Raw genomic sequence first — 13502 nt, 5'->3', positions numbered from 1 at the left:
AAAGTAGCGTAAGTATTTCCCTCAGTTTTTGAGAACCAAGGTATCAATCCAGTAGGAGACCACGCACAAGTCCCTCGTACCTACACAAAACGATAGCAACTCACAACCAATGCTTAGGGGTTGTCAATCCCTTCACGGTCACTTACGAGAGTGAGATCTGATAGAGATAATATTTTTGGTATTTTTGATAGATAGATGCAAAGTAAAAAGTAAAAGGCAAAGTAAAACAAAGGAAGTAAATAAAGTGATAGAGATTGATATGATGAGAATAGACCTGGGGGCCATAGGTTTCACTAGTGGCTTCTCTCAAGAGCATAAGTATTCTACGGTGGGTGAACAAATTACTGTTGAGCAATTGACAGAATTGAGCATAGTATGAGTATATCTAGGCAATGATCATGTATATAGGCATCACGTCCGAGACAAGTAGATCGAAACAATTCTGCATCTACTACTATTACTCCACTCATCGACCGCTATCCAACATGCATCTAGAGTATTAAGTTAAAAACAGAGTAACGCCTTAAGCAAGATGACATGATGTAGAGGGATAAATTCATGCAATATGATAAAAACCCCATATTGTTATCCTCGATGGCAACAATACAATACGTGCCTTGCAACCCTTTCTGTCACTGGGTAAGGACACTGCAAGATTGAACCCAAAGCTAAGCACTTCTCCCATTGCAAGAACTACCAATCTAGTTGGCCAAACCAAAAAGGATAATTTGAAGAGACTTGCAAAGATAACTCAATCATACATAAAAGAATTCAGAGAAGAATCAAATATTTTCCATAGATAATACTGGATCATAAACCCACAATTCATCGGTCTCAACAAACACACCGCAAAAAGAAGATTACATCGAATAGATCTCCACGAGAGAGGGGGAGAACATTGTATTGAGATCCAAAAAGAGAGAAGAAGCCATCTAGCTACTAGCTATGGACCCGAAGGTCTGAAGTAAACTACTCACACTTCATCGGAGGGGCTATGGTGATGATGTAGAAGCCCTCCGTGGTGGATGCCCCCTCCGGCGGAGCTCCGGAACAGGCCCCAAGATGGGATCTCGTGGATACAGAAGGTTGCGGCGGTGGAATTAGGTTTTTGGCTCCTGTTCTGATCGTACGAGGATACATAGGTATATATAGGAGGAAGGAGTACGTCGGTGGAGCGTCAGGGGGCCCACGAGGTAGGGGGGCGCGCCCAGGGGGGGTGCCCTCCACCCTCGTGACCGCCGCTGGCACTGCTTGGAGTAGGGTCCAAGTCTCCTGGATCACGTTCGGTTGGAAAATCACGTTCCCGAAGGTTTCATTCCGTTTGGACTCCGTTTGATATTCCGTTTCTTTGAAACACTGGAATAGGCAAAAAACAGCAATTCTGGGCTGGGCCTCCAGTTAATAGGTTAGTCCCGGAAGTAATATAAAAGTGGAAAATAAAGCCCAATATAGTCCAAAACAGTAGATAAAGTAGCATGGAGCAATCAAAAATTATAGATACGTTGGAGACGTATCAGGCATCCCCAAGCTTAATTCCTGCTCATCCTCGAGTAGGTAAATGATAAAAAAGAATTTTTGATGCGGAGTGATACTTTGGCATAATTTCAATGTAAATCTTCTTAATTGTGATATGAATATTCATATCCGAAAGATTCAAGACAAAAGTTCATATTGACACAAAATAATACTTCAAGCATACTAATCAAAGTAACCATGTCTTCTCAAAATAACATGGCAAAAGAAAGTTCATCCCTACAAAATCATATAGTTAGGCTATGCTTCATTTTCGTCACACAAAGATGTTCCCAACTTCTATACCCCCGATGACAAGCCAAGCAATTGTTTCATACTTAAATAATCTCAAACTTTTTCAACCTTCACGCAATACATGAGCGTGAGCCATGGATATAGCACTATGGGTGGAATAGAATATAATGATGGGGATTGTGTGGAGAAGACAAAAAAGGAGAAAGTCTCACATTGACGAGGCTAATCAACGGGCTATGGAGATGCCCATCAATTGATGTCAACATGAGGAGTAGGGATTGCCATGCAACGGATGCACTAGAGCTATGAATGCTCAACAAAAGAAAACCAGTGGGTGTGCATCCAACTTGCTTGCTCATGAAGACCTAGGGCATTTGAGGAAGCCCATCGTAGGAATATACAAGCCAAGTTCTATAATGAAAAATTCCCACTAGTATGAAAAGGACAACTTTATGAGACTCACTACATGAGGAACAAGGTGCTACTTTGAAGCACAATATATGAGACTCACTACATGAGGAACAAGGTGCTACTTTGAAGCACAAGTGTGGAAAAAGAGATAGTAGCATTGCCGCCCCTTTTTTTTCCTCCTTTTTTGGGCCTTTTTTTCTTTTGGCCTTTCTTCTTTATTTATTTATTTATTTATTTGGGCAATGCTCTAATAATGATGATCATCACACTTCTATTGATTACAACATAAGGATTACAACTCGAAACTTAGAACAAGATATGACTCTATATGAATGCCTCCGACGGTGTACTGGGATGGTGCAATGGATCAAGAGTGACATGTATGGAAAATAATGCATGGTGGCTTTGCCAGAAATACGATGTCAACTACATGATCATGCAATGGCAATATGACAAAAGTAATGTATGTCATGATGATGATGATGGTGGAAGTTGCATGGCAATATATCTCGGAATGGCTATGGAAATGCCATGATAGGTAGGTATGGTGGCTGTTTTGAGGAAGATATAAGGAGGTTTATGTGTGATAGAGCGTATCGTATCACGGGGTTTGGATGTACCGGCGAAGTTTGCACCAACTCTCAAGGTGAGAAAGGGCAATGCACGGTACCGAAGAGGCTAGCAAAGGCGGAAAGGTGAGAGTGCGTATAATCCATGGACTCAACATTAGTCAAAAGAACTCATATACTTATTGCAAAAATTTAGAAGTCATCAAAAATCAAGTATTACGCGCATGCTCCTAGGGGGATAGATTGGTAGGAAAAGACCATCGCTCGTCCCCGACCGCCACTCATAAGGATGCACAAGCCAGGTACACTTCATGTTTCAAATTTGTTACACAAGTTTAACCATACGTGCATGCTATGGGACTTGCAAACTTCAACACAAATATTTCTCAAATTCATAATCACCCAACTAGCACGACTTTGATATTATCACCTCCATATCTCAAAACAATTATCAAGCATCAAACTTATCTTAGTATTCAACGCACTCAAAAGAAAGTTTCACATATCTTGAACACCAAGTATATTAGCATTAAGCAAATTACCATGCTATTAAAGACTCTCAAAATAATCTAAGTGAAGCATGAGAGATCAATAGTTTCTTTAAAACAAATCCACCACCATGCTCTAAAAGATATAAGTGAAGCACTAGAGCAAAAATTATCATGCTCAAAAGATATAAGTGAAGTATTATGAGCAAAACTATCAAGCTCAAAAGATATAAGTGAAGCACATAGAGTATTCTAACAAATTCTAAATCATATATGGCTCTCTCAGAAGATGTGTACAGCAAGGATGATTGTGGTAAACTAACAAGCAAAGACGCAAATAATACAAGACGCTCCAAGCAAAACACATATCATGTTGGTGAATAAAAATATAGCTCCAAGTAAATTACCGATGGAAGTGGACGAAAGAGGGGATGCCTTCCGGGGCATCCCCAAGCTTTGACTTTTTGGTGTCCTTGGATTATCTTGGGGGTGCCATGGGCATCCCCAAGCTTAGGCTCTTGCCACTCCTTGTTCCATAATCCATCAAAAGAATTCACCAAAAACTTGAAAACTTCACAACACAAAACTCAACAGAAATCTCGTGAGCTCCGTTAGAGAAAGAAAACAAAAGACTACTTCAAGGTACTGTAATGAACTCGTTCTTTATTTATATTGGTTTTAAACCTACTGTATTCCAACTTCTCTATGGATTATAAACTATTTTACTAGCCATAGATTCATCAAAATAAGCAAATAACACATGAAAAACAGAATCTGTCAAAAACAAAATAATCTGTAGCAATCTGTAACTAACGCAAACTTCTGGAACTCTGAAAATTCTACCAAAATAGGAAGTCCTGGAAAATTTGTTTATTGATTGTCAGCAAAAAGAATCAACGCAAAAGCACAATTATGTGATTTATCATACCTAAATCTGTGCGTGCAAAGTTTCTGTTTTTCAGCAGAATCAAATCAACTATCATCGTAGGTTATCCTATAGGTTCTACTTGGCACAAACACTAACTAAAACATAAAACCACATCCAAACAGAAGGTAGATGGGTTATTTATTCCTAAACAGAAGCAAAAACAAAAACACAAAATAAAATTGGGTTGCCTCGCAACAAGCGCTATCGTTTAACGCCCCTAGCTAGGCATAAAAGCAAGGATAGATCTAGGTGGTACCGTAATAATAAGATAGATCTTGAAAGCTCATCTCATATTCTCTACATTCGGCAGCAAGTTTCCTTTGAGGCAAGCAAAAGTAATCAAAAGGGCTGAATTTAGCGGGACAAAAATCCCCAAGGTCAATCACGGGAGGAACGGGTAAAATGGTCAATCGATTGTTTTCTCAACGGGAATCGAGGAAATGGCAAGGGTTTGAGTATAGCGAGCAGAGGAATAGTTTCCTTTATCAAAAGAAGCCTATCGACTTGGAAACAGAAGATGTTGTAACTTAACTGCACCCTTCCTCTTCTGCCGATCTTTACAACGCTATGCACATCTCCTTCTTAGTTTTGAAAAAGAAAAGGGCCTCTTTCCTTTTCCCAATACTTGACCAAGATTTCTGTTTAGTTCAGTTCCAGATTAGGAAGCAATAGATGTTCCATTGGCCGAGAAGGAAACCAGTAAGCAGATTGAAGAGATAGATTGAATAACAGGCAGATTCCCCTCGTAACAGGCATATAAATAAGTCCCATTAAATTGATTGATAGACTACGCATCGATGGTGTCGAGTCAATCCTTGTAAGCTAAATACTACACAACCCTCCTTAGAGGGGGAACCTTAGAGGAAGAATACATATTACTTAGAGGACGGATGATGGTACATAGGCAAATCCTCAATCTATAGATGCTTTAGTGCCAGGCAGGCAGAGCCAGAGCCGCGTCGGGCAACGAACAACTCGTTTTTCGGAAGATAGTTGCGTTGCAGGTAAAGCTAGCAGTAGTTGGAGCTAAAGCAAGCTAGCTATAGGTGTTCGGATAGTTGTGTTGATAGAGGGTTTTCTCCCGGGAGACATATCGATTACACACAAGAACCTAACTCTACTTCTTTTATCCTCCTTACTGCTCCTTATCTCATTTCTCCTTTTATTAGCACAGCACCTTGTACTCCTTTACAGAAGCTGTATCGCTCAGAGCACAAATCGTTGTGCTCCTCACTGTTCAAGAGAGTTCTTGCCCTTCTCTGATCGGGGAAGGTCATTTAAAAACACTAGATCAGCCCATTTCAGTTGAAGAAAAAAAGTGATCCACCTAGAATATATGATCGATACCAAAAGATTGGATGTCATTTCTCAACACCAGCTTCTCACCTGGAGGAGGGAAGGGAGATATGAGCATAGCGATAGCGGTATCTTTTCCTCTTTTGATAGAAGCCCACATGCCCACTCTTCTACCCCCCCGTACCACAGGGTATCAGGGGCCTCATGATCTCCACGAACAGAGATCACTACACAGGAAACAGCTATATGAAAAACTTGCTTGCTTCTTCGAATCTCGAAATAACAGAACATATAGAAAGTGTTTTTGTGATTTTTCCATTCTCTTCGGGGAACCTATAGAAAGATTATCAGACGGCTTTCATGATATTATGCTTCCTTGCCCGTGTGGAACATGTGTGAGCATTATGTTTTTCCAACAAGTGATCCGACTGGAAGAAGTGTTATATGAGGACTTCGAGATCAAATAGAGAATCTGTCTCTCCATTCCTCGTGAGCCACTTATTTCTCCGAAATCAGAGATCAGAGTGATTTTCCTCCTTTTTCCCAAATAGTCGACGGTCTTACACCATTGGGATACTTCGGATAAACTGGAGTACATATATGAGAGACTGGTGCTAAAACCTTTTCTCGAGATATCTTCCAGATTCTTAGGGTCCTTGCTCCGGATCTCGCCCCCCCGGTGCGAAAGCAGTTGGTTCCGTAGTTTGAGAATTCTACTAATTCCAAGTATTCCATTATTATTATTAAATAAGAGAATATAAAAAGTAAAGAGGAGAAGACATAACCAGAAGAATTGTGAGAAATAAGTTAATTTATCAAGTTGAGGCATTTCGATTTGGATTTCAAATAAGAAAAAAAGGATTTTGTGAAATTTAGGAGTCGTTCGAAAGCATCAAGAGGGAAGAACTCAGATAGAAAGGCAGGCGAAGTTGGCGGCCAACCTAATTCCCCTCCCAGTTGTACCCTTGTGCATCCCCTTCGTAAACGATTTCCACTGGATCTGGAGATTCCCCGGGGCCCCCCGAATCATCATCTTCGGACCCCGAATCATCATCCCACCTTTTACGCTTCCGCGAAGAAGACGGGCCTTCCTCGTTCGCCCCATCATTTGCTTTTGTGCTTTCAGGGGATCCCGTGGAATGAGCCTCCTGCTCTTCCAAAGGCGCATCGGGGTCGGGAGAATCCGGTTCACCGAGCTCGGCGCGGCGAAACCGCTTCGCCAGATTGGTGGCTATTGCGACGAATTCGCTTGCGTCCCCGGCTTCCGTATAATCGGAGAAGATTTGTTGAAGAGTATCTCCTCCCTCACTATTCCACAATACATGATTTTCAGTGAACGATCGCGCAGATTCACCTTCCTCTAAAGGAAGAGGAGTGCCTACTTCGTGAAATATTCTTTCAACCTTGGAAGTCAACTCCGCAATTATGTCTTCGGGATGGGCGGCGTGCGCCATTTCCTGCTGGAGGTCTGGTAGTCCGCCAACGGGAGGTTGGTCTATGGGAAAGTCACCCCCGTTAGGAGCATTGGTCATGACGAGAACATTGAGATCCGCGACATTCTCATTCCCAAGATGAAAGGCTATTCCTTGAACTCCGAATAAGACAACAAATGCCATTATTAGTACTGTCAACGCAAGACCAAACGATGGTATAGCAATGAACAAAAGAATGACACTTGGAAATATGGTCCGAATAATTTCGATAGTAGTTCCATGAACAATCCTTTGTGGGATTGGATTAGTTTGCTCGTTGAAATGCCATAAAGCGCGAACCAACATCCGTGATACGAAAACCAAAATAAGAATGAGGAAGAAAAAGATATCGTGATGTAAAATGATCATGGGGACACATTGTTTTGAGGACCACAATTTCCTGCACTGTGCCTGTAGTGATTTCAGAATTCGGCAACTTAGCCTACTAAAAGATCAGTTACAAGAGCACAATGCTTTTTGTGGCTTCCTGCTCGGCAGAGAAGCCACGCTGCCGGGGCGGCCCTGTCACCCGGAGAAGATTTCTTTTCTTTGCTGATTCCTCTCAATGAAATTTGCGAAGAATAGCGGAGAGAAATGGTAACGTAATAAGGGAAAGGGAGCTAGCTGCTTCCATATCGCCCCCAAAAAAGAACCCAAAAGTTCCAGAGGCATCTTCCATTCATTTCGATTTAGGTCTTTCTGCACCATATTTAGATCTTCCCTTTCTACGATCCGGAATTCCCAGCAAATCCTTGACTCCTCGAATACGATGGGATTTCACACCTGGCGAATCTTTCACTCTACCTCCTCTGACTAAGACTATAGAATGTTCCTGCGAATTATGACCTTCGCCTGGAATGTGAGCAAATATATCATGTCGATTGCTCAACCGTACTTTTGCTATCTTACGTAGAGCTGAATTAGGTTTTTTCGGTGTTCTCGTCGAAACACGCAGGCATACTCCTTGCTTCTGGGGACATTGATCCGAAGCTCGAGTACGGTCCGTGCGCCGTTTTTCTTCTCTACCATGACGAATCAATTGATTTTTTGTAGGCATCCCTCTTTCCTATGTCCTTCCCCCCTTTGCCCTTTCTAAAGTGGTTACTCCCGATCCGAAGCACCCCTTTTCCATTCATAGAGAGATCCAATCGTCAAAATCAATAAAAAGGCCATCATGGACCAAGATCCAAACAGATCAATCTTGTTAGGAGGTACTGCCCAAGGAAAAGAAAAGGTGACTTCCGGATCAGGGATAATAAATAAAATAGGAACCAGATAAAATCGTATATCGAAACGACTTCTGGCATCACCGGAGGGATCGGAACCACATTCGTAGGCCGACAATTTTTCTGGATAGGTCGAACTATTGGAAGCAAATGGAAAAGGAACACCGAGTGGAATCAAAGAAACTAGCGGACTGATCACTAAATAGATACAAATAGGTGCAAATTCCGACATCACCAAAGCCCACTTCGTTCTCTCGCTCTCCTCGCGGCGCTCCTTGCTCGCGGAGCGGCATACCGAAAAAAAGACGCTCAGATGTGGATTCGAACCACTGAAGGATTTCCAGGGCAATGCCCCTTGCTCTTCCCACTAAAACAAGAAAAAAAGGATTTGCAGTCCAGCAAGAAAACGGATGCGCTAACGCGCAACGGCTTTCGCGCTAGTTGCTCAATCCGTTGCTTGTTTTGCTCTAACCAGCTGAGCTACCAGAACCACTTGCCTAAAGTCTCTTTTCTTCATCTATGAGCATCCTACCTGCAGTGGAGGAGCTTGCTCAAGAACCGAGAGCCGGCCAGGGACTGGACGGCCCTCGTTCGGGAAGGTCTTCTTCGCTATAGACGCCACCAAGAACAAGAAAGGGGCGCTCCGCTCCTAGTCACTAAGCAGCTATTCTGTCCGACGGCGGACTCCATCAATCTGAGGTTCTTTCTCTCACGTAATTTCGCCCGCCCGTTCTACTTCCGTGCCGGAGGAAATGGGATTCGAACCCATGATACAATCTTCTTGTATGTCGATTTAGCAAACCAATGCCTTAAGCCACTCAGCCATACCTCCAAGTTGTTGATCGGAATTGGATGTGCCGGGTTGGTTGCCCGAAGATCCACTGCGTAAGCCGTAGCGCGCGTACTCTTCTTTACTGAGCGAGAAAGACTCTATCCAGATCTATGGATCTCCCCAGCGTCCAAGCGAGACCCCATCCAAACCAAATCCGCCACTCGTTGGGCGAGGCCTTGCTTTCTATGAACACCTCACCACTGAATGAGAAACTTAGCCTCCGACCCGACCAAGAGAGAAGACAGGGTCAAGCCGACGCCGCCCTTCCTCACCTGCCTGAATGGAATGAATATCTCCTTCGTCTAGTCGAGAAGGGAAAAAGCCCGGCGGGGAACAGGACCGTGACTCTTCTAAACCATTACATGACGGAGAAGTCCATTCTCGTCATGATCGATCCACGTCCTACCATAGTGCCCGGAGAACCTGCTTCTAGAAGATTCTATAGTGATCCACTGGAATCGGCCTCGGGTGACGCCTCCCTAGTCGTCGAAAGATTTCATCCCTCGCTCGGTCGTTAAGGTGGGGTGAAAACTGCAATTAATGCTCTATCTCCGTCATAGAATATGGGATACTCACTTTCAATGGCCTCGCATCCCCAGAGCCTCAGACTGGCCTGCCCTTCCAATCGGGGTTATAACGGGTCCGGTATCAGCAACACCAGCCAATCGTGTTGGTACGGTGGGTTCCCCATACCCACTATTCGGAAAAAAAGCTTGCCATAGCAGCTCAAACCTCCGATCGGGAACTGGGAGTTCTAACCGGTCCTAACCCCAATTCCAAACAAATTGATTGGACCGAGGTTCGTGCAGGGAGAGAATAGAAACTAATAACGATGGAGCAAGAAAACGGATGCGCTAACGCGCAACGGCTTTCGCGCTAGTTGCTCAATCCGTTGCTTGTTTGGTTCGAGGTTGAGCTCACCCGCCGCCCTACGTCAGTAGTCTTCCTAACTTCTATGCCCTTTTTTTTGCTCTAAGGTAAGGTCCTTCAAGAACAGCATTGCGGTCGCAACGGGGCTCTGGGTGAATATTGTCCGCCCGTATGAGCCGGGCTGTGAATATTTATAGGTCGGGGTCTTTACTGAAAAACCACAATACTACACTACAACAATTTGAAGAAATCCGCAAGTGACTCTAATTTGAATTCACTAGTCGTGTTGAGTTTTTTTTATTTCAATATAAAAAATCTGCCAATCCCGATATTCCCACATTTCATTCTGGTCCAGTGTCCATTCCTGAATGAAAGAAATGAGCTTTGCCCCTTCACTCACTTCTGAATGACTCCTTTAGCACTCTCTTTTTTAGATCAAAAAATAGAAACAGTTTACCTTTACCATACCTTCCAAGCAAGAGTGTTTTATTGCAAGATTAACTTATTACTGAACAAAGAGAAATTCTCATTATAAAGGATGAGAGAAATTCGGAAGCACTTTTTTCTTATTCTAGCAGACGGAATTGAATTGGTCTAATTTAGGACTTTCCAATCGATTTTTATCTTACCTAATTCTATCTACGCCCAGGGGGTAGGTACGTCGCAAGCTCTGGGCAGCTATCTTATTCCAAAGAATATAGCTCCCTAAAAGGTTGCCGATACCATACCTCTATTGAACCCTACTGGATCCAATTGTTTAAGTGTTTAGTCGAGAGGAACCACATTGACACCATGCTTGTGCTAAGCCACAACTCCATCAAACTAATCTGGATTTCTTCTTGTTTACGAATAATGGGGCATCTGCCTAACCCTATCAAACCTCTCTGCAACTACTTCTCTCTGTTCTCAGCAGCCCGCAGGATTTTTCGAGTCTCAAAGTCCTATTAGAACTCCCGCGCTTGCTCCTTTGGAGCCAAATGGATCCGAATTTCGGTAAGATAATACAAGAATCGTATTTGGTTGGGTTCTAACTCTGCTGTTCAGTCTGGCGCGGGTGTGATACCGGTGAAGAAGCGAGTAGTTGACAGTCAGGGAAGTAGATTCCTTTAAGGAGAGAAATTCATTGGTTTAGCCGTTAGGCGGAGCTTCTTTACACGCCGGTAGCGGAACAGCCCAGGCAGCTTAACGTGCTCTTGGCACAAAGGTAATAGAATGGGAGTCTGACGACACCCGGTACTCGGAATCTCCTGCTTGAAGAAGCAAGGAATTTCAATTACTCAGCCGTTGAATAAAATAAACTAGATACCCATGTTTCCAATATTTACTTCTCTTTACTTGCAGGACCTGGCCTAAGCATAAAGTAGATTTGCTGCACAAGCTCAAGTGGAGGAGGAAGCAGGGGTGGCGAACAAAATGTTGGTATGGAAGATCTCTTGCTCCCCCCCTGAAGGGTTCTTAGATTACCAAGTAAGGGAGGGAGGTAGGTACCATGGTTTCCTTCTTTTATTGAATACCAGTAACGCGAGTAAACATTTAAGTGAGAAGTTAGGTAAGCGTTGCCAATGGCCAAAGCCTTTACTCTTTACTTCTTGACTATAGTAATAGTAAATAATGTCACTAGATTTCGGCATAAATACTAGCCAGGTACCATTTCCCAAACTTGATTTCCTTTTTATGCACCTGTTTATGCACCTGGGTCATTGTTCACGAACTAAGACGGCTTAGCCGCCTTTCTTTGGGCCGTATGAAGGAAGTACTTCAACGAATGGGTAGGTTGCCAACCCAACATTATAGGCGGGAAGTTCTCCTTTCTCCAAGTATGCTCATTAGACCGATAGGTGAGTAGCTAGTATAGTAGTAGCCAATACTAAAAACCGATAGTAGAAGGGTCGGTGGATGGCCCTTGCGAAAGTGGCCACGCCGCATCCCTTCAGTAGCCAATCCTTTTTCTCAACGATGCAGTTCGCTTGGAACATGGCACAAGGTGTGGCGTTCCGAGCGGTGGAGGACAACCTGTTTGTTGTTCCAGTTTTCTGCCTTGGCGACTGGCAGAAGCTCATGGAAGAAGGGCCGTGGTTGTTCCGCAACCATGGCGTGTAAAGAAGCCTTACGACGGGATGGCTAACCCGCGATCTGTGGTTCTGAAACAGATTCACGTCTGGTCACAGATTCATAAGATCCCGGAACTGTTCCGCCTGGAAAACCTGGTGCGGGATCTGGCTAATAAGAAGCAACAATAGAGAATCTCGCCTAGCTCGAGGCTGCGCCTCAGTGCCCTCTGTAAGTACTTTCTAGTAAAAAGAACTACCTTTCAAAGCACATACCATTATGGCTAGCTAAAACGAAAGAATGAGAGTACAAGGTATGGGTCTACGCTTCCAGCTTGCTCTAGAAAAACGGAAATGGGATCTCTCTCTGGTGGGAGCCAAGCAGCGGGGAAAACGGCACCTGCAGGGGTCCAGGTCTCCATGATGAACAACCACGACTTTGATCTTAACGAGCTGCCGCCTGAGCATGAGCAGCTCGTTCAGGAGCAGCCACTGTTGAAAATAGCGAGCCTCTAGAGGATGACGCTGATACATCATTTGATTTGTTTCGGGATGCAGAAGAACAGCCTGATGAGTACAATTATGATTATGATGACTATGTTGATGAATCCATGTGGGGAGATGAGGACTGGACAGAACAAGAACATGAGAAAGCGGAAGATTACGTGAGCATCTATGCTCACATCTTGTCCACCCCAGTAAGTGAACCTTTTGTATCCTTTTGCTTATATTTTGCTGTTCGTTCTGTAAATGACCTTGAGTTGTTTTTCACATTCTTTCTACAGGTAATTGCAGATATTGACAAAGATGGTGTACATGAAATGGTGATTGCACTTTGACTCAAAAGCACTATTCGATAAGACGCAGTAGAACTGTGCACCCGTTTTTTTTTGAGTTTGAGGCGACCTATACTACACTATAATAGCAAGGAGAGACAGCAGCTGATACCAGATCATACTACAGTACAGCTAGTGTGTGCTAAAACCCTCCTTGTGTACTAGGCTTATGAATAAACTAAACTGTTGAGACGTCTCTAGTGTAGGTGACAGGGAAGCCATGCTCGTTAGAAGAGAAAACAGATGGTTTGAGCAAGCATGGGTTCAAGCTCTAGTGGATGGGTTTGATAGCTGAACGCAAGGGTAATTCATCTACGTAGCTAGTTGGTTATGGTGGCGGAGAAGCCCCTCTTTAGCTAGATTGGGCTCCTTTACTACTTTATTTAACCCGGGGTTATGCCTAAAACCGGTATCTTATGCGTGTTCGACTAGTTCCATTTCTGATTCTCCTTCTTCGCTGGGGTCTACATACGAAAGAATGGAACACTCGACAGCTTCGATACTCAAATAACCAGCTCATTATGCTTAGGTTGGGTTAGGAAAACGAAGCTTTCCAAGGGACTAGTTCTTTCGCGCATCTGTTTCTCCATCCGTTCTCTTCACATAAGAAGCCAGCCGCCTACTCCTACTATTGGGTCGGTTGGTCGGTCAAGTGAACCACGCCCAGCAGGTGGGTATGCCGATAAGATTCCTTTGTTCGACGTACGTCCATATGAAGCGAGCGCTTCAAAACGAGGCTATTATGCTGAAACTAGGGCT

General features: G+C 43.6%; 3 protein-coding genes across 3 annotated transcripts; all 3 read right to left on the bottom strand.

Annotated features, from left to right (window-relative positions):
* Nucleotides 1-5613: 5613 nt before the first annotated feature.
* On the bottom strand, nt 5614-7462 carry LOC119330330 (putative ATP synthase protein YMF19). The gene has a single exon (XM_037603438.1). It carries the CDS (start codon nt 6286-6288, stop codon nt 5818-5820), a length of 471 nt encoding a protein of 156 aa, XP_037459335.1. The 5' UTR covers nt 6289-7462; the 3' UTR covers nt 5614-5817.
* A 117-nt stretch (nt 7463-7579) lies between these two features.
* On the bottom strand, nt 7580-8075 carry LOC119330338 (ribosomal protein S12, mitochondrial). Its single transcript, XM_037603448.1, has one exon. The coding sequence runs from the start codon at nt 7986-7988 to the stop codon at nt 7611-7613; it is 378 nt and encodes a 125-aa protein (XP_037459345.1). The 5' UTR covers nt 7989-8075; the 3' UTR covers nt 7580-7610.
* Nucleotides 8011-10129, bottom strand: LOC119330349 (NADH-ubiquinone oxidoreductase chain 3). Its single transcript, XM_037603458.1, has one exon. The coding sequence runs from the start codon at nt 8387-8389 to the stop codon at nt 8033-8035; it is 357 nt and encodes a 118-aa protein (XP_037459355.1). The 5' UTR covers nt 8390-10129; the 3' UTR covers nt 8011-8032.
* Between the last annotated feature and the right edge of the window lie 3373 nt (nt 10130-13502).

The sequence above is a fragment of the Triticum dicoccoides genome, chromosome 1B, assembly GCF_002162155.2.
Source record: "Triticum dicoccoides isolate Atlit2015 ecotype Zavitan chromosome 1B, WEW_v2.0, whole genome shotgun sequence".
NCBI classification, from domain to species: Eukaryota; Viridiplantae; Streptophyta; class Magnoliopsida; order Poales; family Poaceae; genus Triticum; species Triticum dicoccoides.
The sequence above is the reverse complement of the archived record's forward strand: the minus strand, read 5'-3'. Positions and strand labels throughout refer to the sequence as shown.